Source organism: Myotis nattereri (genome assembly GCF_964212035.1).
Source record: "Myotis nattereri genome assembly, chromosome: X".
Lineage (NCBI taxonomy): Eukaryota > Metazoa > Chordata > Mammalia > Chiroptera > Vespertilionidae > Myotis > Myotis nattereri.
This window is the reverse complement of record NC_138078.1, coordinates 124194987-124221450: the sequence shown is the minus strand read 5'-3', so window position 1 is coordinate 124221450 and position 26464 is coordinate 124194987. Positions and strand designations below refer to the sequence as shown.

At 39.1% G+C, this 26464-nt stretch overlaps 1 protein-coding gene across 5 annotated transcripts in view; it reads right to left on the bottom strand.

Annotated features, from left to right (window-relative positions):
- Positions 1–2625: 2625 nt before the first annotated feature.
- Positions 2626–26464, bottom strand: part of LOC308511241 (integrator complex subunit 6-like) — a gene marked incomplete at its 5' end in the record, with an annotated part of 67214 nt that continues 43375 nt past the window's right edge. For 2 of the 5 annotated variants that reach the window (XM_081081245.1, XM_081081246.1), the window contains 9 exons: positions 2626–3590; positions 3959–4052; positions 4896–5267; positions 8838–9072; positions 10224–10366; positions 11731–11854; positions 12800–13018; positions 15192–15302; positions 16305–16399. In XM_081081245.1, coding sequence (XP_080937371.1) covers positions 3482–3590; positions 3959–4052; positions 4896–5267; positions 8838–9072; positions 10224–10366; positions 11731–11854; positions 12800–13018; positions 15192–15302; positions 16305–16399 — 1502 coding nt within the window. In that variant the 3' untranslated portion in view covers positions 2626–3481. The remainder of the gene's footprint in view (positions 3591–3958; positions 4053–4895; positions 5268–8837; positions 9073–10223; positions 10367–11730; positions 11855–12799; positions 13019–15191; positions 15303–16304; positions 16400–26464) is intronic. The other 3 variants (XM_081081247.1, XM_081081248.1, XM_081081249.1) reach the window with 2 other exon arrangements.

Here is a 26464-nt window from a genome sequence, read left to right as displayed (position 1 = left end):
CAAGCCAACTGGTTTTAGTGAATTCAATATGAGGATATAAGTGCAGATTCAGAAAGTGTATTAGTTTTTAATTTGTGTAACGCATTACCCAAATTTAGTGGCTTAAAAACTTACCCCAAACTTAGTGGCTTAAAACAACACCCATTTCTTAGTTCACAGTTCTGTGGCTCAGAAGTCTGAACAGTCTTGAGTTGGTTCTCTGCGTCAGGTCTTAAAAGGCCAAAATCACAATTTTAGCCGAGCTGTGTTCTCATCTGGAAGATGTAGGATGGAATGTGCTTCCAAATTCATTCAGATTATTGGCAGAATTCAGTTTCTTGCCATGTGGGACTGAAAGTCTTTGATTTCTTGTTGGCTGTTCACACAGCAATGAATAAGAGTTTCTGTTGCTCTACAGCTTCCCCAGCATTTGTTATCAGTGTTCTGGATTTTGTCCATTCTGTTAGTAGTGTAGTGGTATCTCATTTTGTTTTCATTTGCCTTGATAACATATGATGTGGAACATCTTTTCATACTTATTTGCTATCTGCGTATCATCTTTGGTGAGATATCTGCTATTTTTGGCCCATTATTTTAGTCGGGTTATTTGCTTTCTTATTGTTGAGTTTTAAGAATACTTTGAATATATTAGAGAGTTGTCATTTATCAAATATGTCTTTTGTAAATATTATTTTCCCAGTCTGTGGCTTGACTTCCTATTCACTTGACATTGTCTTTTGCAGAATATATGTTTTTAATTTTACTGAGGTCAGCTTGTCAATTTTTCTTTCATGGATTTTGGGTTGTGCTTACAGTGTCATATCTAAAAAGTCATCACTATCTTAAAAGGAAACTCCATTAACAGTCATTCCCCATTTTCCACCTCTCCCCAGCCCCTTGCAAATAGTTATCTACATTCTGTCTATGGATTTTCCAGTTCCTGATATTTCATATAAATGGAATCTTACACTATGTGGCCTGTTTTGTCTGAATTCTTTCACATAGCATAATGCTTTTGATGTTCATCCATGTCATAGCATGTATCAGTACTTCATTCCCAGCAATGTATGAAGGTCTCAATTTCTCTACATCTTAAACACTATTTTTTTTTCTTTTACTACTATCATAGTAGGTGTTAAATGGTATCTTATTGTGGTTTTGAGTTGCATGTCCCTAATGACTAATGATATTGAGAATCTTTTCACGTGCTTGTATGCCAGTTGTATATGTTCTTTGGTGATATATCTTTTCAAATGTTTTGTATTACGGGTACTAGACTCTTATCAAATGCATGCTTTGAAAATATTCTCCTATCCTGTGGGTTGTTTTTACATTCTTTGATAGAGTCTTTGATGTACAAAAACTTAATTTTGATGAAGTCAAATTACTTGTATTTTTTCTTTTTTTGCTTATGATTTTGTGTCATATTTTAAAAACTACTACCAAATCCAAGGTCATGAAGGTTCACTACAAAGTTTCCTTCTAACATTTTTATGATTTTAGCTCATATATATTTAGGTATTTGTTCATTTTTAATTTTTGTATATGGTATGAGTCGAGGGTCCAACTTCTGTTATTGATTTCTAGTTTGACTCCATTATAGCAAAGAAGTTACTTTGCATGGATTCGATCTTTGAAATTTGTTAAGACTTATTTTGTGGCTTAATATATGGTCAATTTTTGAGAATACTATGAGCACTTGAGAAGAATGTACTCTGATGTTTTGGGGTGGGGTATTCTGAAGATGTCTTAGATGTAATTGGTGCATAGTGTCATTCAAGTCCTCTATTTCCTTATTGATCTTCTGACTAGTTCTATCTGTCACTGTGCTAAGCCTAAAGATGAGGCAGAGGTGAAATCTTACAGTCTTCTCAGGTCTCTTCTGACTCTGAGTATTTCCCAGGGCATGCACATGGTTTTCTAGTAACCCAGGTATACTGGTACATGGGAGTATTTTAAAGCCCTTATTCTCCAAAGTATCTCACTCCCCAATTTTTTCTTTGAGGATTTTGGCATGTCTACTGTTTTTTTATAAACAGCAGCAGCTTGTTCACTTGCCTGTCAATATTTTTGAGGACCATTCTCCATACAGCTGATGTTCCACCTTAAGAGAGTTTGAAGTTAGGTGAAACAAAAGCAATCAATCCCCCTTTGTCAAACCTTCAGGGAGCCCCCGAGATAGGTTCAAACAGACAAACATAATTCCTTGGGAATAAGGTCCACGCTCCTCCCAGAAGAACCAGGGACCCACATTTGGAATGCAGGCTGCCGTCTTCAAGACTACTGCTATGCCAGGGAGGGGAATGGGGCAAGAACAAGTGAAAATGCCATAAGACTCTCCTATCATGTTTCAATGGCCTTTCTCCTGATTCAGCATTTGTTTGGTTGCTAGGAACTTTTGACTATCTTCCAGAGTTCCAATAAAATTGATTCTGACAGATCTCCCTGCTCCCCAGTGTTTTTAGTGTTTCTGGAGAGGGATTGACCTCCAGAGTACTCTAAACCATTTGCACCAACATCATTCAGTTCTGTGAGTGACATTTGAAGTTTAAATCCTTATGTTAACATCTTAATTGAACTGCACTTTTTTCTGAAAGGAATAACAAATCACAAGAAAGACAAAACTAAAAATTTCTCTAGCATTAATAAACTTGTGAAAATCAATAAAATGATTTATTTCATATATTCAAAGTCAAAATCTCTTTGTATGCATAATTTTTGCAAATTAATACAAACATAACAATACTGCTCCATATAAACCTTTATATAAATATTAAAGGAAATAATACATAATTTCCCCTTAGTGCTTTCAAAGCACAAAATGCACAAGTCCACCTGAAGACTTACTGTCATCACATGCAAGAACAAATGTCAGGGGTTGGGGCAGCCTCAGGTGCACTTTGTAATGTCTCTAGACAAAATAGAAGAGAGTTGGAGGTAGATTGTTTGGTGACTCTCCCTGCCCCCCTCCCACAGAGAAATAAATTACCCAAATAGCAGCTTTTTTACTCTTTGATTCAAACTGTCCTGAATATGTCACTGTTTAAAAGGCACAGCTGGAAATTGTTGAAAACATTGTTCAGCAGACACAAGATTACCAGTTGGACTCTGAACATCTATTCTTTCTAAAGGACATAATAAGAGCACCAAGTAGTGCTCTATTTACATGTGGGCCCTAGTCACTCTGGAAATGCCAGATGAGTGAACCCTTATCACCTGTGGTAGGGGCGGCAGTATTTACTGAATTTAACCCGCTGCATTAATAGCATTACCTTCCTCAATTGGGAAAAGAAACAACACAAATTAATACTTTCAGAGAAAAGTCTTAGGACAAAAGCCAGCTTTTACTGCTAGAAATTCATAAAATATAAAAATTTCCACAGCTTTTTCTTAGCTTGTGGAAGGCAATTCCCTTGCTAAAGCGTTCTAGGAAGCTTCAACAGTATCCTGTTCCATCCTACAGCACAGAAAACTTGTCCTTTCTTTCTCCTTCATCTTTGCATTAACATGAAGATCTGCTGTTGATGTGATTAACGTTGTTAAGAAGGTGGTGGGAATCTATTTTTTCTAGTGCCTTCTCAAGGTACTGGATTAAGACTCGCCTTTTAAACCTAAAAATAAAGATAAATGTTATTGACCAGTAGATACTTAAAGCACTATGATATGCAAGGCACTATGCCGGATACAAGTGGAACTGACAATTGACACAGAATAGAAATGTCTCCTCATGTAAAGATAGGGCTTAGCAAGTGCTAACAGTGCCACTTAGCGCCCAAGCCCACTTCAGACTGTGGTGAGCCTATAAAGCTCCACAGAATGGGATGAATGAGTTGGACTCAGATATCTAAATGCCTCTGAAGAGATTCAACCATGAGTGAGAGCCAGGGTTTGAACAAAGCACGGCAGAGCCTATTCCTCCCCCAGTCCTGTATTGGGCCCTAGAGCTTAAAAAAAAGAACAAGCTCCTCTTTACACCCACCTTGCAGCTTCCTTGATGGTAAATTCAACAAATTGTTTCTTGACTGCAAGAGGTCCTTGCACTCCTTCGAGTAAAATGAAAATTCTTTCATACTCTGAAGATATTAAAAAAAAACTTTAGTATTAAAAAAAATGTGAATGGAAAATAAAATTCAACCTTTACACATCCTTAAGCAATCATTCTTCATGGGTAGAAGTTAGATATAGTTTGTTTTTAAACATTCAAAGCAAACCATCTGTGCATATCTACTAAGGAAACACTTATAAACACTAATAAAATGTGGTAGGCTGACTAATGGTCACCAACACTGCCCATGTCTTAATCCCCAAACCTCTGACTATGTTACCTTATATGGTAAAAGGGACTTTATTCTGAAGATGTAATTAAGTGTTGGATCTTGAGATGAGGAGATTACCCAGGTTTGTGCATGTAGGCCCAAATAATTACAGACATCCTTCTAAAAGGAAGGCAGCAGAGTTAGAGTCAGAGAGAAAAGATGTAAGGATGGTAGCAGAGGATAGAGGTTTGAAGGTGGAGGAAGGGGCCATGATTTAAAGAACACAGGCAGCCTATAGAAATTTGAAAAGTTAAGAAAACAGATTCTTTTTAGATGCTCCAGAAGGAATCCTGGCCTTCCAACACCTTCATGTTAGCCCAGTGAAAATTATCTCACAACTGTAAGATAATATAGTTTTAAGTCACAAAGTCTGTGGTAACTTGTTATAGCAGCAAAAGGAAACTATTACAATAAGTAAGGTAGGGAAAGAGAGAAAGGTGTATTGCATCTTTTAAGTCAAAGCAAGAGGGATCACTTTAAATTATGTGAAAACCCAATGCCTCCCCAAAATGCACCGCAAGAGAGCTTGAATCTACTCTGAATTTTACAATGAGAGGGACCTCCCATTATATGATTCATAGATGTTCTTTCACTACTTACTTCGTCCAAATTTTCGAACTTCTTTCATTAACTGATGTTTTATATCAGCATTGATTCCTTGTGCCATAGCAGGAGTTATCTGCAATGTATTTGGCACAGTTCTGAAAGTTGTTACTGAGACTTTCTGATCATCTGCGGGGACACTGCAGTTTTTGGTTCCTCCAACAAGTGCATTACTACCAGGTTTGTTAATCAGAATATCTTTCCTTAGACTAGTAAAGTCATCAGACAGAGAATCCAATCGGTTGGGTGGAATACCATCTCCTGTCATATTCATAAGTTCTGGTGCAGCAGATTTTGACAAGAAGCCATCAGGTAGGATTTGACCATTTTCCATCTTCTCCTCATGAAGATCGTGAGTGACAGTAGCATCTAAAAAAAAAAATTAAAGAAGCTGAGATGTGAGGTAGGTGTATTATATCAGCTCCACAGGTAGATCCCAGTGCTCCTCAGTTTTGAGGAAATTAGTTGTTTCATAAAGCAAGAAGATGTTACCAAATGGAGCCTGAGACCCCTCAAATTGAACTCAGGAAGATAATATAGCTAATCCACTTTATTTTCTTCATGGCACTATGATTACATATGGAAACTAAGTAAGACAGTACAACTAATATTCTCAGCTCCCTGGCACTCGTGGTTTAGTGGCAGCTTATGCTTTATAAGCTGAAAATCAGCAAGACTCATGATGTCATGATTTCTGTAATTTACCTATAAAATGTCATGCTTTACTAAGCTTGACACCAAACTATGTGGGTCCCTTTCATCCTCCCTCCTCTCCATCTCAAAAGATCTAAGAAAACAGAGGTATGAGGGCACTAAATGTACTCCATAACCAAAAATCCCAGTCAGCATATGATCTTCCTCACCTATTTTTCTGTCTCAGAAAAGTGAATTTCTTTTTAGTCCAAATCTGACACCCCTACTCCATTTTCTCATGCTCCCCTGTGCCAGGCATCATGCCAGGATATGGGGATCAGCAGTTAAGACAGACAGAAACAGTCCCTACCCTTATGGAAGCTACATTCTGATAGGAAAGTCAGACAGTAAGGGCATAATGAGCAAATGAAATGACAGTTTGAATTTATGTTAGGGAGAAGAAAGCATGGATGTGATAGACAGCAGAAGGGGGGGGTCCTCAATGGATGGGGGTGGTCAGGCAAGGCCTTTCAAACAGAGCCTGGAGGAGGAAAAACAGCTTGCCCTGTACACATGCAGAGGAAGTTCCAGGCTGCAGCAGGGCAAGTGCAGGCCCCCTAGGAGGGTTCAATCCAGGACCATAGAGTAAAGGCCAGAGGCAAAGAGAACAAGGAGACAGATAGGACATGTGTTAACAGAGGATCGCAGGAGAGAGTAAAGGGAGGATAAATGATGATGGAAAGAGACTTGACGTTAGGTGGTGAACACACAATATAATATACTAGAGGTCTGATGCAGAAATTTGTGCAAGAGTAAGCCTTCCTTCCCCCAGCTGCTGGCACTGGCTTCCCTCTGGCACCCAGGACCCAGGCTTCCCTTGCAGCCCCGGCTTAATCCAGAAAAACATCTGGTCTAATTAGGATATTACATTTTTATTATAGGCTAGAGGCTTGATGCACAAAATTTGTGCACGAGGTGGGGGGGTCCCCTCAGCCTGGCCTGCACCCTCTCGCAATCTGGGACTCCTGCCTGATAGCCCCAAACTACTCTGCCTGCCTGCCTGATTGACCCTAATCAATCTGCTTGCCTGCCTGCCTGATCGCCCCTAACTGCTTTCCTGACTGCCTGATCACCTCTAATCACTTGCTTGCCTGCCTGATCACCCCTAACCGCCTCTGCCTGCCTGTCTGATCACCCCTAACTGCTCACCTGCTGCCTGATCACCCCTAACCGTTCACCTGCCTGCCTGATCACCTCTAACCACTCTGCATGTCTGCCTGATCACCCCTAACTGCTCATCTGCCTGTGTGATCACCCCTAACCACTCTGCCTGCCTGCCTGATCGCCCCTAACCACCTCTGCCTTGGCCCCCACTGCCACAGCTTCATCCAGAAGGATGTCTGGAATGACGTCCAGGTCGGCTGTCCAGTCTAATTAGCATATTATGCTTTTATTATTATAGATAATGTATTATAGAATTATAGAAATCTATTTAACTCTATTAACCAATGTCACCCCAATAAATTCAATTTAAAAAAGAGGATGGCAGGGCCAGGTTGTGAAGATCTTGTAGACTAGAGTTGGGAGTTGAGAATCTGTTGTGAGTACATAGGAAAGCTGATAATGAGTTTTCAGGATGGACATATCATTGTCTGATTTCCATGTTGACATGATCACTTTGGCTGCAGGTCAGATGAGGAGGAGGTGGGCAGCCTGGTAATCAAATAAGAAGCTATTGTAGTAGCTTGGTGACTGACAGAGATGGTATCATAGACTGAGGGACAGAGAAGTGTCGGATGCAATAATTACATTGGTCATCAAGTTGCCTAGACCTGCTCACAGATGGAAGTGAGAGAAGAATAAAAGAGAAATCATGGTGATTCTGGTTTTTCAGTGCCAGGGGTGTGCAGCTGCTGGTGCACAACTGCTCAAGAAAGTGGATTATATGCACCTCTTCCTGATCTGGTTCAGTGACCTCACATTGATAGCTTGACACCGATAATGTTAGCATTATTTATACTGTGGAAACCTGTAAACACTGTGATCCAGGGCTTCTCCATCCTCCCAACCCCTACACACATGGAGAATGGACTATCACAGCTTTACAAACACACTGCTGGATGGTGTCCTTAACTGCACTGGGGATGGCTGCAGGTAGAGCTGTTTCAGAGAGTGGGAAGGTCAGGCAGGACTTCAGTTGAAACAAATGAAACCTACTTAGTTTTATATGTCCATTAGTCACGTAAGTGGAGATTCTGTGTCCACAGTTAAATTTGAGTCTGGAGTTTAGAGCAAGATGTAGTCTAGAGGTATAGATATCTGAGTTGTTGAAATGTGAATCTTATTTAAAGCCCCAAGACTGCATGAAATTACCTAGGGACCAGTCTGCATTCCCACCTAGGGAGAGTGCAGTGAAGAGGAGAGGGTCCAAAATTGAGCTTTGGCACATGAGCACGACCAAGGGACACAGACTATAGGGGGTGTGTGTGGCATGTGCTGGGGGGGGGGGAGGCGGCGGGAGCGGGTGGAGAGAGGTCAATGGAGGAAAAAGGAGAGATATGTAATACTTTCAACAATAAAGATTTTTTTTAAAAGAATTGAGCTTTGGGTCCCTACACTACTTAAAGGTGCCCCTCTTTCTGATCTGGTTCAGTGAGCTCACAAAGAAGGGGAGAAATCAGAAAAGAGTATAAAAAGAAGTTGTTATGAATCGAGGAAAGTCCCAGTAGTTGGTGGTGTCTGGGAACCCAAGAAGTTTCCATGGAGGAGGGAGTGAACAACTGTATCAAATGATGTAAGAAATAATGGCAATGTGTGGCAGACACCGGGGCCCTTGATGAGGCCTGTTTTAGTGGAGTGGAGGAGACAGAGCCAGAGTGCACCAGATTAAAGCAAAAAGAGGAGATGAGGACATAGAGAGCAAGTGCAGATCCATATTCTTATGAGGTCATTTGTTCCTAGTGCCTCAGGAACCTGCTCTATCATTCTGACTAGAACAGCAACTCCAAATATTTGCACCTCATTATACCTTGCGTTGGCAAGACAAACATGCTCACATCTCTCCATTCTAATTTACATAGTTAATTACTATGTAAGTATGCATCTTTTCCCCCTCATAGAAATTGAGATCCTTGAAATAGGGTCTCTGCTTCCTGGGTTCTCTGTACCTACCACATTGATGATTTCATATTGGTTTACTTAATGAACAAAACTGAATACAAAAGAAATGAATACAAAGAAAAATAAAATTATTTAGTGTCTTAGTCCTGTAGGAGACATAAGGAAATCACAGCCACTACTCTATACCTGTATGTACAAGAGTGGGTTTTATGAGGTTTGGATAAGATGGGAACCACGAGGCTGAGGGTGGTCCCTTTCCGCCCACATGGTTAGTTACAGTAGGTGGTGTTTGTGGTTTCCTCAACAGCAGGGACATACTCCGCCTTCTCTTAGATGACAGAGGGCTGTTGGGTTCTCCAGGACGTTTCACTTTGTTTTGTGGCCCTGTTACAAACTCATCTGCTTCATCTATCATCATTCCCTAAAAAACATCAATGAACATATTCCATTAAAGACAACACTGGAAGCACTCTTCATATGCATATACAATCATGTATTACATCATCAATATAGGTCTTAATCATGGGCCAAAGATTTATCATGCCCCACACAAGCTCTGTTCTTAGAAGATGCTACTCAATTTTAATCCAGTCTAAGTGAAACAAGGAGGAGACTAAAATATAAGGTGTTGCCCAGCTGGTGTGGCTCAGTTGGTTGAGAGTTATCCCATGCACCAGGAGGTCCCTAGTTCGATTCCAGGTCAGGACACATGCCTGGGTTGTGGGATCAATCCCCAGTGGGGGTCATGCAGGAGGCAGCCATCAATGTTTATCTCTCATCTATGTTTCTATCTCTCTCTCCCTCTCCCTTCCTCTTTCTAAAACCAGTAAAACAATGTTTATAGTATTGCCCCAAGATCAAGCAAAATACAATCACAATTAAGCAGAAAGCTTGAAAAATGTGCAATTCTCAGCAATCAAAATGGGAATAAACACACAGTGACTTTTATGGTCAATCTCTCTTTCTCTCTCACATACACCCTACCCCTCATATTTAGATATCTAGAAGGACAATCCAAATAAAGCAACGTCACCCTGTACTTCATGTTTCAAGAGGAGTAATTCACCACTATCTTCTAGATAGAACACTAGACATCTGAATTATGGAAACAAAGGAAGTAAGTGGTAATCTCAATATTAAATGAATTAGTATGTGGAGGTGGGAAAAAATACAGACTCTGGAACTGGAAAGATAGGGGTTTAAATCCTGCCTCTTATTAGCTGTGTCACTTAAAATGGTTAGGGTAAACCATTTTACCACTATGAACTTTGATTTCTTCTTATTAAAGGACAGATAGTAATACTAATCTGCAGAACAGTTGTCAACATTAAATATGGTCATTTCAAACACCAGCTCCTACCAGGTACTCAATAGATGTCAGCTATTGTTTTCTTCAACCTCAACAATCTTACATCAGGAGGTTTCTACTTTCCATTCACAGAGAGCCTCAGAGTCTTATTTTATCTTTTAAATTAACAGGAGACTCTCTGCTTTGTCATTCATCTTATCAAGAAGAAATGAACTATAGCAAGAATAGCACAGTTTAGGCAGTTAAAGAAATAGGTATTCTACCTTTTTATCTTGTTTAAATGGATTGCCAAAAGTATGCAGTCTTTTGGGTTGATCTGGATCAATCTCTCGAAGTGGAGAAGCCAATGTCTTTAGATATTCCTGATAGTTGCCCATTTGTGCGACTGGAACACTATGAAGGGAATCTGCAAAATCACCATAAAAGAAACAAGATGCTATATGGCTTAAGTGTATGGTCCTTCTGAGAGGACATGATCATAGTCTGCTTAGCAATATGTATGTTGGATCCGATAGTCTAAAAGCTCAAATCTAGCATTCTAGGACCTAAAATCATCTCTGTTCATTCCATTCATTACTACTCTGCCATCATTACTGCCTAAAATCTCAAATCACTAGTTCAAGAATGACTACCTTACCCTTCAAACCAGGTCTGACAATGTGCTGACATCTCTTATACCACCATTTCAACTCAAAACACCATGTTTGCTCTGTGTTTCCAAGAGCCTAGGCTCCATGGTTTTTTCTTATCATCCAGAGAACCTTTGTTTGTGGGTCTTACCCTCTTGGATAATTTGATTACAACTGCAGGCTCTCTTCACAGAAAAGTCCTTCCCTCCCCACAAAACTTGGTGTATAATTTCCAGAGGTTGGCCAGGCTAAGATTTGTACATTTAAATGGAAAAGTGACCTTGTTTGAAATGAATAAAATGGAGTATAAGAGAATTACACATTGTCACCAATTAACATGGACACTATCTGGTTCATTCTTTTCATGTAACCGAGGAATTATGGATTGACTCATCACAGTAGGCTGGGTGACATAGTATTGGGGCATGCAATTTCTGAAATCTGACAGAATGAGGTTCTACCACTTTCCAACTCACTAACCCTGGGCAAACTACTAAAATACTCACTTGTAGTCCTCATATCTATAAAATAACCCCATCTACTTCATGGGGTTATTTTGAGGCTTGTAGGAGCTGAAGCATGGAATGTAATATATGCACTGACTAATGTACACTTTTCCTTAAACCTGGGAACAGTAAACTTGTGCATGGATAGATATAGGATTTGGTGAAAATAGGCATTCTAAACATTAAAATATTGCAAAAATAACCTCCCTAATCCTATATAATAAAACCATAATGTGCAAATCAACCAAATGACCGGTTGCTAAGATGCGCACTGACCACCAGGGGGCAGATGCTCAACGCAGGAGCTGCTCTTTGGTGGTCAGTGCGCTCCCACAGGGGGATTGCTGCTCAGCCAGAAGCCAGGCTCACGGCTGGTGAGTGCAGCGGTGGTGGTGGGAGCCTCGCCTGCCTCCATAGCAGCGCTAATACCCCTTGGGGGATATCCGACTGCAGGCAGTTGGACATCCCCTGAAAGGGTCCGAGACTGCAAGAGGGCACAGGCCGGGCTGAGGAACCCCCCACCCCAGTGCACGAATGTCGTGCACAGGGCCTCTAGTTATATATAATAAACACCTTCATTTACATCAGCCTTGACATTTTCTTAATCAACAAAAATGACTTTTGTGTTCATTTACCTTCATCTTGTCCAACAATAAAATTGTGTGTTTTCAACAGATTGGATCTCATTCTGGTTAACTGGTCTAAAAGACCTCTACGTGAAATATCATAAGCATTTCTATATGTCTGAGGTTTCAAATCCTATTTGAAATGAAACAAATAATTTTAGTTATTCCTGAGACTTTTAATATAGAAATACAATTCCTCCTTTGTAATACTTTAAGCAATAAAAAATAAAATTAAAAAAAAAAGAAATACAATTCTTAACCCTCTTAAAATCTTAGTAAAGGACTCTACATTCACTAAAATTGACTACAGTAGAATTTTCCCAGTGGAAAATTTATACTTGCTGGCCTTGTTCTGAATTCTAATACACCCGCAAAGTATTCAAAACCACTGGGAATATTATTTTTCAAGTGTGTCATTTAAAACATCAAATCCTGAGATTTATTCCTATGACAGCCTTGCAGGCCCACTGCTTAAAATATAGATGCGTTCCTCTGGCACCATGGCGGTGAGCTGCTAGGATCTACCCCCAGGAAGCAATGGCTGCTGAGAAGAGTGCCGTTAGTGGGGCTTAGGGCTCTGCTGCAGCATTTGAACTGAGGCCATGCTCTTCCCAGGTTACTCCCTGCCAATGACTGAGAATTATGGGGGATATTAGGCCTTGGCCAGTTCTGCCCAATGTGGACCTCCTCTATGGGAACTCTTGGTGCCAGAGGTCCTTGTTGGGCTGGTCAAGACTTCTTCCCAACTATACCGAATGTCTGAGGCTCTTCATAACCATTTCTCCTTTCCTTTCCCCCTTCTTCTCACAGGTGCTAGGTCAGCAGTGTAATCTGAAGTATCTCTGTGCTTACTACTATTCCCTCTCTCCTTTACCTTTCACAGACATTACCCCCTAAACATATCTTGTACATTTAATTCCATATCAGTGTCTGCTGGCAGGATAATTCCTAAACTGGTCCATCAATAAATATAAGATCCAAAACAGCATTGCAATTATTTCAAAACTGAAGTAATATGAGAAACACAAATGTGTCAGACAAGTTCAAACAAACACAAACTATTTATGCCATAATTTACCTTGTTTAAGAGCCCTACTTGAAAGCCAGCAAATTCTTTGGTATTTAATTCTGCCAGTCTTGACGAAGTTTCCCCTATGATTTCTTTCAATAGTTTTCGGAAATTTTTATTGTGAGTCAAGGACATACCACCTCCAGAATGATTTTTCACTTTGATTCCAATTTCCTGGGGAGGTTTCTTCCCCACTGATGCTAGAATTCGTTCTGACTCTAGTTTGGTCTAAAATGAAAGTACATAGTATGTTATAAAAAGATCTGTATTATCACTGTCATTTTTACTACTTAAGAAAGATAATACTTTAAGAACCCCACAGAACAATTTTTAATTGCAAATCACAGAAAAACGGGTAATTAAACATTTTCCTGTGCTTCTCTGTACTACCACTGCAAACAGAGGGGGCGGGGGCTAGAAAGACAAATAACTTAATACATTTTTTCATCTTGTCTTATTTCAAAACTATGATTGAATTATGGAGGGAATGGAAACCATGGATAAAAATTACATTCATAGACATTTAAAATCACATTTTGTTATTGTAAAATCTAGTCTACATACTCATTTTGGACTCTGTATTTATAAATGTAAACTAGTGCTAAAATTCAGATTCCATATTTGAAAAAAGACACAATTTAGTTTTAATATTGAACCATGCAAAAATTTAATGCTTAATTTAACAAATATTACCAAGTAATTACTTTGTAATATGTGCTAAATGTTTCTTACTAACTTACAACAAAAGAATATTCTTACTAAACACTATTATACCATATTGATAAATAGTGCTTGACTGTATTATAACAATATATTGGGCATATTTTGTGATATATTTGAGATAGTTCAAGAAACAAGTAACAGTTATTAAATTAATAGAGCTATTTTAAATTAGTAATGACCTTTTATTTTTCTCTAAAAGATGGAATACCACCAATGTCCAGTAAGCTCAAAATATTTTGATTTTTGTGTGGTTTGGTTATAGATATTCATTAATTTTCCCTAATTATTAGAATTAAGTATGTTTATTTAAAAAAATTAAGTCATTAAATAAGGGATAAGAGTAAAGGAAGGGTCTGTTTCCATAAATGATCCTGAAAGCTCATGTATAAAACTACACAAATAATATATTCCAGAAGGCCCCAGAACTTGCATGAGTTTGAACTCTGTTTACTATTCTTCCTAGTGGCCACATCCTGCTGACACAGCCTTAAAGGCCTAAGGTAAACATCAAATAAAAATATACAAATCAATAGAGCAATAAATAAATAAATAAATAACTCATAAAAAAACATTAACAACGAAAAAATATCAGCAGAAAGGAAAAGGGGTTAAGGGCACACTTGATAGATCAGAAATCTGGGTTTGCCTTTTCTTTCTTTGTATTTATGAGCACACTGGACTGGTGAGAGCTGGCAAACTCCAGAACATAAAGTTTTTTGCCAGTTCCTAGAAGGTGTGTCAGCATCCCAAATTGTGGAGGCATTTTGGGTCTTTAGTGAAAACTTTTACTTTTTTGCTTACTATTTTCTTTTTTTTTAAAGGTCTAACTTCCAAACATATTGAACTTGAAGTAGTCACTGCACACGCTACTACTGTTCCCTACCTGGGAATACATTTGTGCATAAGAAAATAAAGCTGCTCCATAAATTTTTCATATAACATAACACATTTGTATGGCAGTAAAGCTCTAACTCAGTAGTTCTCAAACATTTCCACCCTGCAAGAATGGGCTAGGTAGAGGAGAAGTATGATAAGTAGGGGTGAGTGGAGGATGAGGTACTAATAGAGAGGGGCAGGCAAGGGACAAGGTGAATAATGATAAATGAGGTGTGGGTATAAAGTAACAGATGGAGGGCAAGAAGAGAGGAGGTTGAACTCCACTCTTCAGGTCCCCTTGGGGCCTATCACCCTCTAGTATGAGGAACACTAGTCTCATCTCCCCCTCTCCAAGAAAAAGCATATGGATATTTACTGCCTCAAAACTAATTTCTGGCAAGTCATTTAATCACACCATGCCTCAATGTGCTGACCTAAAAACAGGGATGCTCTACCCCAATGTGATTTGAGGAGAACCTAAGTTGAGAATAGGCAAAATGTGACCCATGAAATAATTCTATTAAGCCTCTGCCCCTCTAAGGCCACAAAATATCAACCAGCTTGTGGATAGAACAAACTGGCAAGCATAAGGAGAAATGGCACAGCATCAGATGATACTGACAGACCTTTCATTGCAGTTTAATGGTGAAGCTAGAAGCCATAGAGAATCACATTAGTACTAATCCATAAAGTGTAGAAATATATACACATTTAATTTGAAAAATTACAATTACACTAGAGAATAAGGAAATGCACTTCTGAGGGCAAAGGATTTTTGTTTGTTTGTTTTTACCAATACTACCTGTTGGCTGAGTTTTTTAAGGTAAGAGATAACACTGTAACTAAGTCCACAATCTAAATTATCTGATATCAGATTTGGAGCTCCCATCATCCTTAGTGCTTTCTTTAATGGCTATAAGGAAACAAAATACACAACAGTAAGAATAGAATAAATCTTAAAATACTCAAAGTTCAGTTATAAGGGGCAAAGGGACATGATTCATTTCTTAGAAGTCAAGGTGCTGCACATAAAACCAAACATGGAACATTAAAAAGTGGCAATGAAAATAGCAGAGAAGTAAGGAGCAGAAAGTAAAAAAAAAAAAAAAAAAAATTAGAAGAGAGTGGGATAAGAAGAGCAAGTAACAAATTCAATTAGGTAAATTGCTTTTAGTCTTAATTCTCAAGTCATAAAATTATTTCATATTCCAATTTATTGTGCACCCCATTCCTGCCATGGTAAATAATAACACACCCCAATTTCTCCTCCCAGTGACACCAGATACCATGGTTCTGCCTTTTCACCTCTAGAAACTTGACTTAAAGTTTTCCACATCTACCTCTGAAATGATTTGGATAACTCTTGATTTAGATTACGTAGCCAGTTCAAAATCATCATGAATATGTTTCTCAAACTGTAAAAATCCAAATGAGGCCAAGTAATTTTTTTTTACTTTTTTTGGATCCCCCCCCCAACCCGCCTCTGCACCAGTGTCTCTACTTGATGCAGTAAGTAAATATAATGTCTTCAGAAAAAAATTTCAGAGGGAAACTCCACATGGATAATTTCTAGAGTTAAAAAGGGAAGTTGATATAACACATGAATCCAGACCTATTCTTAAATTCCAAAATTACAACTTCATAAGGTTAATTTTTAATACGAGAAATACAGATGTGCTTTATGAAAATAACCATGGCAGTTAAAGGAAATAAAATAAACAAAACAGTTCTTTTTGTGCCACTATGACATCTCCAAGCTCTTACACATAATTTGAGAAAAACAATGGGACACAAATATTTATAAATTTAAAAACTATCTCATTTCATGGGTAAAGGTTTTGGTTAATTGACATTTTTTTGTGTGACAAGAATCACCACTGATAGAGTTAATACATATGTACGCATAAATACATACTAATAGGTAATATGGAGGCAGAGTTTTTAAGTAGCCATCAAAAGCCTGTCGCCACTTCAGATTTGGCTTAAGCTTGTGAACTTTAAACAAGTCATCTGTAAGAGAAAATCAAATACAATAATACATTATACTAGTTCCAAATATTAAGATCTAAATCAAGCAACCCACATGTATTATATCAGTTCTTAGGAATCTCAAATTTTGATTATATTAGATGAACTTTTCATTGGAGTTTATTTGATTGTCTTTTTTGGGGGCACTATTTACCAAAATTATATGTAGTGTTTTTCTAGTATTTTCTAGTATTCTAAATGAAATAAATTTCCAAGTTACATATTTCTCTTTTGTCCACAAAGATACATAAAATATAATATTACAGCACTAACTGATCCATGTGAAATTTTTTTACATATTGGTAACTCTACTGTAGTGATTTCCACCTGATAGGGAATCCATGGCCACTGGTTGATGGCATATTCCCTTTATTCGAATAGAGAATGTGAAAAACAACAAAACTGAACTCATAGATACAGAGAACAGATTGATGGTTGCCAGAGGTGATAGTGGGAGAAATGACTGAAGGTGGTCAAATAATACAACTTCCCGGTTATAAATAAATCACGCAAATGTTAAGTAGAGCACAGTGACTATAGTTAATAATACTATGGTGCATATTTGAAAGTTGCTAAGAGAGTAGATCTTAAAAGTTCTCATTGTAAGAAAAAAAATTGTAACTATGTATGATAATAAAAATTAACTGGACTTACTGTGACCATTTCACAATATATACAAATATTGAATCATTATGTTGTACACCTGAAACTAATATAATGTTATTATCAATTATATTTCATAAATACATAAATAGTGTTATACTTTTTCCTGAAAGGCCAAGGTAATAGACTTTACAACGTACATGAGAACAAAACTAAGCCTCTAATTTCTAGGTAATGATGGCAAGTTCTAAATTATGTTTTGGATTCTCAACAATCAGCTTTGTTAGTCATATTCCCCCTCTCTTCATTTCTCTGATTTCAGTGGTCAGACATTTTAAACCAAACTTTGAGTCTCTCAAATACTACTTAAAAATTGTGTGCCAGCCCTAACTGGTTTGGCTCAGTGGATAAAGCGTCAGCCTGCAGACTGAAGGGTCCCAGGTTCGATTCCGGTCAGGGGCATGTACCTTGGTTGCGGGCACATCCCCAGGAAGGGGTGTGCAGGAGGCAGCTGATTGATGTTTCTCTCTCATCGATGTTTCTAACTCTCTATCCTTCTTCCTTCCTCTCTGTAAACAATCAATAAAATATATATTTAAAAAAAATTGGGTGTCAGATAGGAGGAGGGTTGAGGGGATGGATGAAAAAGGTGAAGGGAATAGGAAGTACAAATTAGTAGTTACAGAATAGTCATGGGGATGTAAAGCATAGGGAACATAGTCAATAATCCTATATAATAAAAGCCTAATAAGCTAAGTGTCTGCCTGTTCAACCAGTCGCCATGATGTGCACTGGCCACTAAGGGGTAGATGCTCTGACCAGTAAGTTAGCTTGCTGCTGGGGTCCGGCCAATCAGGACTGGGCGAGATGGGCTGGACATGCCCTGGAGCCCTCCCGTGGTTCCTCCCTGACCCCAACTGGGCACTGGTGGGGTCACTCGACCTGGCCTGCACCCTCTCACAATCTGGGACCTGTTGGGGGGATGTCAGAGAGCTGGTTTCGGCCCAATCCCCACAAGCCAGGCCGATGGACCCCTCTGGTGCAGTGCACCGGTCCTCTAGTATTCTAATAGCTATGTGTGGTATCAGATGGGTATTAGATTTATTGGGATGATCATTTAGTAAGTTATATAATGTCTAATCACTGGGTTGAACACCTGAAACTAATATAATATTATATGTCAACTGTAATTGAAAAATAATTATTTTTTAAAAATTGATGACTAAGTGCCCATCAACAAGTGAGTGGATTAAAAAATTGTGGCACATCTACACAATGGAATACTATGCTACTGTAAAAAAGAAAGAACTCAAGGAGACAAAATGGCTGCGGAATAGATGGACGGGTCCCAAGCCTTGTCCCAGAGCAGTTAGAATGAGCAATTAAATCAAATAACATCCACCCCGAATTGGTGAAATAGACACAGCTGGTGAGACAATTTGCAGCCGGGAAGGGCAGAGGACTCCTGGAGAGCAGTAAAATCAGGGATCTGGGCTGGAGAGAACTGTGAGACCTCCAAGCCCAGAGGGTCAGAGGGAAACCGCACGGCACTGAGGCTGCATCCCTTGGGTCATACACAGTGTCTGACTGTGGAAAGGAGGTCCGCAGGACTGCTGGTGGCAGGGAATTCTAGATCTGAGTCCACAGCCATGATAGACTGGATAGCTGCCCAAGCTGTGCCATGCTGGAGGGAGAGGGGCTCACAGTGGTGCAGCTCTTTCTTCTCTTTTATTTTTTAATATATTTTTATTGATTTTTACAGAGAGGAAGGGAGAGGGATAGAGAATTAGGAACATCAATGAGAGAGAAACATCTATCAGCTGCCTCCTGCACACTCCCCACTGGGGATGTGCCTGCAACCAAGGTACATGCCTTTGACTGGAATCGAACCTGGGACCCTTGAGTCCGCAGACTGACGCTCTATCCAATGAGCCAAACTGGTTAGGGCTCTCCTCTTTTTGGTCTTTGTTTTTGTTCGCTGAACCTAGTTCATAGGACCTTTCAAATACAGACACTCACCCGTGGCTGAGGTGCAGGTGGAGGTGCGGACTTGTGGAGTCTGGGGAGAGGCTGGGGAGAAGAGCAGGTTGGAAAGAGGCGGCCGGAAGTCAACAACTTAAGTAAGAATCAAGAAGAAATAAAGTGATATAACTGCAATGAAAAACATTGTGGAAAGTTTCAAGAGTAGAGTAGGAAAAGCAGAGGACCGAATTAGAAGAAAGGATAGCAAAACACACCCAAATTGAACTGCAAATGGAGAAAAAAATGAAAAGATAGGAGGAGAGCCTAAGGGAGCTATGGAACAACATGAAATGAAGCAACATACGAATAATAAGGGTGGCAGAACAACAGGAAGAGGAACAAGGGTTAGAAAACCTATTTGAAGAAATAATGTCAGAAAACTTCCCTGATGTGGGGAAGAAAAAAATCACACAAGCACAGAAAGTCCCAAACAAGATGAACCCATAAAGACCCACACTAAGACACATCATAATTACGATGGCAAATGTTCAGGACAAAGAGAGAATCTTAAAGGTTGCAAGAGAGAGACAGAAGTTACATACAAGGGATCTCCCATTAGATTATCAAATGATTTCCAAACAGAAACACATCAGGCCAGAAAAGAATGGAAGGAAATTTACAAAGTGATGCAAAGCAAGGAGATGAATCCAAGAACACTCTATCCAGCAAAACTATCAATCAAAATTGAAAGGGAAATCAGGAGCTTCACAGATAAAATAAAGGCTAAGGGAGTTTATCACTACCAAGCCAGCAATGCAAAAAATGCTAAAGGGAGTGGTATAAAAAGAAGAAATAAAAAGGGAAGAAGGAATACAGGCACAAAAAAATGGCTACAAACAAGTACCTATCAATAATAACTTTAAATGTAAATGGACTAAATGCTGCAATCAAAAGACATTGAGTGGCTCAATGGAAAAAGAAGCATGACCCATATATATGCTGTCTATAGGAGACCCACATCAGAACAAGGGACTCACACAGGAGGAAAGTGAAGGGATGGAAAAAATATCTTCCAGACAAACGGAAATGAAAAAAAAAAAGCTGGGTAGCAATACTTATATCCGACAAAATAGACCTCAAAATGAAGGCCATAACAAGAGATAAGGAAGGCCACTTCATAATACTAAAGGGATCGATACAACAAGAGGATATAAACCTGATAAACATATATGCGCCCAATGCAGGAGCACCCAAATACATAAAAAAAAAACTCCTGGAAGATATCAAGGGAGAGATCGACAACAATACAATCATAGTAGGGGACTTTAATACACCACTGACATCACTGGACAAATCCTCTAGACAAAAAAATCATCAAAGAAACAGCAATCCTAAATGACTCACTAGATCAGATGGATTTAATTGACCTCCTCTTCAGAACATTTTACCCCAAAGCCAAGGAATATATGTTCTTCTCAAGTGCACATGGGACATTTTCAAAGATAGACCACAATCAGGGGTCCTCAAACTACGGCCCGCAGGCCACATGCGGCCCGCCGAAAACATTTATCCAACCCGCCGGATGTTTTTGCCGCCGCTGTGTGCATAGGAATTTGTTCATCGTTTTTTAAAAAAATATATTCCGGCCCTCCAATGGTCGAGGGACATAATACTGGCCCCCTGTTTAAAAAGTTTGAGGACCCCTGGACCACATATTGGGTCACAGGCAAAGTCTCTCCAAATTTGAGAAGATTGAAATCATATCAAGCATCTTCTCAGATCACAATGGCATAATATTAGAAACAAACTCCAATAAAAGCAATAAAAAAATTAAAACACATGGAAGCTGAATAGCATGTTATTAAACAATGATTGGGTTAACAAAGCGAAAAAAGAAGAAATTAAAAACATCCTGGGAATGAATGATAATAAAAACACAACAAACCAAAACCTATGGGACACAGTGAAAGCAGTCCTGAGAAGGAAGTTTATATCTCTACAGGCCTACCTCAAAAAAAGAAAAAATAGTAATAAATCATCTAATTCTACAACTTAAAGAACTAGAAAGAGAGCAACAAGCAAAGCCCAGAGTGAGCAGAAGGAAGGAGATAAGAAAGATCAGAGCAGAAATAAATGACATAGAGACCTAAATAAATAAATAAATGAAAAAGATCAATGAAACCAAGAGCTGGTTCTTTGAAAGGATAAACAAGATTGATGAACTGCTAGCCAGGCTCAACAAGAAGCAAAGAGAGAGGACCCAAATAAACAAAATCAGAAATGAAGGAAGCAAAATAACAGACCCCACAGAATTACAAAGGATTGTTAAGAAATACTATGAACAGCTCTATCCCAACAAACTAGACAACATGAAGGAAATGGTCATATTCCTAGAAAAATACAACCTTCCAAAACTCAATCAGGAAGAATCTAAAAATCTCAATAGGGCCATAGCTATGGAGGAAATTGAAGCAGTCATCAAAAAGCTTCCAGCAAACAAAAGCCCGGGGCCAGGTGGCTTCACAGGGGAGTTTTACCAACATTCAAGGAAGAACTAAAACCTAACCTCCTCAGACTAGTCCAAAAAATTCAAGAGGAAGGCACACTTCTAAGCTCATTCTGTGAAGCCAGGATCACCCTAACACCAAAACCAGATAAAGACAACACATGAAAGAAAATTACAGGCCAATATCCTTCATGAACATATATGCCAAAATCCTCAACAAAATTCTAGCAAATCGGATCCAGCAGTACATCAGAAAGATCATACACCATGACCAAGTAGAATTTATCCCAGGAATGCAAGGATGGTACAATATCTGTAAGCCAATAAATGTGATACATCACATAAACAAATTGAGAGATAAAAACCACATAGTCATATCAATTGATGCAGAAAAAGCATTTGACAAAATCCAACACTCTTTCTTGATAAAAGCCCTCAGCAAAATGGGAATAGAGGGATCATACCTCAACATAATAAGAGCCTTATATGACAAACCTACAGCCAACATCATACTCAATGGGCAAAATCTAAAACTATTTCACCTAAGAACAGGAATGAGACAGGGATGCCCACTTTAATCTCTCCTGTTCGACATAATTCTGGAAGTGCTAGCCATAGCAATAAGAGAAGAAGAAGAAATAAAAGGCATCCAAATTGGAAAAGAAATAATACTGCCATTATTCACGATGACATGATACTGAACATAGAAAATCCTAAAGACTCCATCAAAAAATTATTAGACGTAATACTTGAATTCAACAATGTAGTAGGATACAAAATTAACGACAAGAAATCTAAGGCATTTCTATACACCCATAAGGAACTTACAGAAAGAGAAATTTAAAAAGCAATCCCATTTACCATTACACCAAAAAAATTAAGATACCTAGGAATAATCTTAACTAAGGAGGTAAAAGACGTGTATTCGGAAAACTACAGGACACTGAAAAAAGAGATAGAAGAAGACATAAACAGATGGAAGAAAATACTGTGTTCATGGATTAGTAGAATCAACATCATTAAAATGTCCATACTACCCAAAGCAATCTATAGATTCAATGCACTTCACATTAAAATACCAACGGCATATTTCACAGACCTAGAACAAACACTCCAAAAATTCACCTGGAATAAAAAAAGACCCCAAATAGCTGCAGGAATCCTGAGAAAGAAGAACAAAGTAGGAGGAACCTCAATACCAGATATCAAGCTGTATTTCAAAGCCACTGTTCTCAAAACTGCCTGATACTGGCACAAGAACAGATATATAGACCAATGGAATAGAATAGAGAACCCAGAAATCAACCCAAACCACTATGCTCAGTTAATATTTGACAAAGGAGGCAAGAACATACAATGGAGTCAAGACAGTCTCTTCAATAAATGGTGTTGGGAAAATTGGACAGATACATGTAAAAAAACGAAACTAGACCACCTACTTATACCATACACAAAAATGAACTCAAAATGGATAAAGTACTTAAACATAAGTTGGGAAAACAAAAATATTAGAGATATCCATAGGCAGCAAAATTGCAGACATTTGTCGTAGCAATATCTTTGCCGATACAGCCCCTAGGGCAATGGAAACTAAAGAGAAAATAAACAAACGGGACTACATCGAAATAAAAAGCTGTTGTACAGCAAAAGAAACCATCAACAAAACAAGAAAGTCCACTGCATGGGAGACCATATTTGCCAATGTTATCTCCAATAAAGGTTTAATCTCCAACATTTACAGGGAACTCATACAACTTAACAAAAGGAAGATAAACAACCCAATCAAAAAATGGGCAATGGACCTAAATAGATACTTTTCAAAAGGGGACATAAGGAAGGCCAAGAGACATATGGAAGCATGCTCAAAGTTACTAATCATCTGAGATTTGCAAATCAAAATGACAATGTAGTACCATCTCACACCTGTCAGAATGGCTATCATCAACAAATCAACAAATGACAAGTGCTGGCGAGGATGCAGAGAAAAAGGAACACTTGTGCACTGCTGGTGGGTATGCAGACTGGTGCAGCCACTGTGTAGAACAGTATGGAGTTTCCTCAAAAAACTAAAAATGGAACTCCCATTTGACCTAGTGATCCCACTTCTAGGAATATATCCCATGAAACTAGAAACACCAATCAGAAAGGCTATATGCACCCATATGTTCATAGCCGCACAATTTACACTAGCTAAGATTTGGAATCAGCCTAAGTGCCCATCAGAAGATGAATGGATTAGAAAACTGTGGTACATCTACATGATAGAATACTATGCTGCAGTAAAAAAGAAGGAATTCTTACCATTTTCAGCGGCATGTATGGAACTGGAGAGCATTATGCTAAGCGAAACAAGCCAGTCAAAGAAAGATAAATATCACATGATCTCACTCATTTTTTTATCTTTAATTTCTTTATTGGTTAAGGTATTACAAATGTGTCCTCATCCCCCCCATTAACCCCCAACCTCCCCCCCTACTCATGCTCTCATCCCCCTGTTGTATGTGTCCATTGGTTTGGCTTATATGTATGCATACAAGTCCTTTGGCTGATCTCTCCCCATTACTCCCACCCTCCCCTACTTTCTCTCTGGGGATTGACAGTCTGATCCCTGTTTCTCTGTCTCTGGATCTGTCCCTGTTCATCAGTCTATGCTGTTCTCTATATTCCACAAATGAGTGATGATCTCACTCATTTGTGGAATACATTGAACAACATAAACTGATGAACAAAAACAGATCCAGAGACAGAGAAGCATCGATCTGACCGTCAAACTTCAGAGGGAAGGCAGGGGAGGGCGGGGATAAGGGGGAGAGATCAACCAAAGGACTTGTATGCATTCATATAAGCCTAACCAATGGACACAGACACCAGGGGGTGAGGGCATGCACTGGGGGGTGGGGGTGGCCGGAAAGAGGTCAATGGGGGGAAAAGGAGACATATGTAATGCTTTAAACAATAAAGAATTAAGGAAAAAAATTGATGGCACTAGTAAAAGCAAGTAGAGATGCTAAATTGAAGTTTAAATTCTGCCCAACTAAATATGTTTCTTGAATACCACATGCATTAAAACAACTAAAGATATTTTCTTTATTTTAATTTTTTAAATCTTTATTGTTCAGATTATTACAGTTGTTCCTCTTTTTCCCCCCATAGCTCCCCTAAACCCGGTTCCCACCCCACCCTCTGCCCTTACACCTCCCCCACTGTCCTCACCGATAGGTATACGATTTTTGTCCAGTTTCTTCCCGCACCCCCCACACCTCTTTCCCCCTGAGAATTGTCAGTCTACTCCCTTTCTATGCCCCTGATTCTATTATATTCACCAGTTTACTCTGTTCATCAGATTTTTTATCCACTTGATTTTTAGATTCACTTGTTGATAGATATGTATTTGTTGTTCATAATTTTTATCTTTACCTTTTTCTTCTTCTTCCTCTTCTTAAAGAATACCTTTCAGCATTTCATATAATACTGGTTTGGTGGTGATGAACTCCTTTAGCTTTTCCTTATCGGTGAAGCTCTTTATCTGACCTTCAATTCTGAATGATAGCTTTGTTGGGTAAATTAATCTTGGTTGTAGGTTCTTGCTATTCATCACTTTGAATATTTCTTGACACTCCCTTCTGGCCTGCATAGTTTCTGTTGAGAAATCAGTTGACAATCGTATGGGTACTCCCTTGTAGTTAACTAACTGTTTTTCTCTTGCTGCTTTTAAGATTCTCTCTTTGTCTTTTGCTCTTGGCATTTTAATTATGATGTGTCTTTGTGTCTTGGTGTGGTCCTCTTTGGATTCCTTTTGTTTGGGGTTCTCTGTGCTTCCTGGACTTGTAAGTCTATTTCTTTCACCAGGTAGGGGAAGTTCTCTGTCATTACTTCTTCAAATAGGTTTTCAATATCTTGCTCTCTCTCTTCTTCTGGCACCTCCATAATTCGGATGTTGGTTCGCTTGAAGGTGTCCCAGAGGCTCCTTACACTATCTTCATATTTTTGGATTCTTTTTTCTTTTTGCTTTTCTGGTTGGGTGTTTTTTGCTTCTTCATATTTCAAATCTATGACTTGATTCTTGCGATCCTATAGTCTGCTGTTGGATCTCTGTATAATATTCTTTATTTCAGTCAGTGTATGCTTAATTTCCAGTGGGTCCTTTTTCATATCCTTGAGGATCTCACTAGATTTATTGAGGGTCTCACTAAATTTTGTTGGCGGTTTCTAGAAAATTCTTGAAAAACCTTATAACCGTGGCTTTGAACTCTATATCCAGTAGTTTGCTTTCCTCCATTTCTGTCATTTGTGACCTGTTTCTTTGTCTCTGCATTTTGGCTGCTTCCCTGTGTTGATAGAGTGGCTTTGTGTGGTAGGTGTCCTATAGGGCCCCGTGGCTCAGCCTCCTGAATTACCTGAGGTGGACACTCTTGGTGCACCCCTTTGTGGGCTGTGTGCACAGTCTTGTTGTAGTTAAGCCTTGATTGTTGTAGGTATCACTGGGAGGAATTGACCTCCAGGCCAACTGGCTGTGAGAATCAGCTGTGTCTACGGTTGGAGAACTGTGCTGGAGACACCCTTCTGGGGCAAGACTTGCTTCAGTGGGGCTTTGGTGCTCCCTGGGTCTGCCCCCTGAGTGTGTCCCTTATGGATCTGAGGAGTTGTAATCTGGATGGTCCCACTCTGACCACTGGGTACACTGGCACTTGGATCTCTAAGGAGGTGCTAATTTAGCCTCTGCCTGAGGCTACCCAGTAGGAGCTATGGAGAGATCTGCAGATTCCTCTTCTTTGTTTGGGATTTGGAGGTGCCCAGATGAGGCCCAGCTGTGAAGCAATGCAAGCTGATGTGGGCCTTGGGCCTTTTTTTGGATGTTCTGGGCCTCTCTGACCCTGATGCCGTTTGTTAGGTAATTTTAGATTGCAAAGGGCCAGGCCATTCATATGCAAAAGCCTCTGCTCACAGCTTGGGTGGGGAAGGGTCTCAGGGAATCA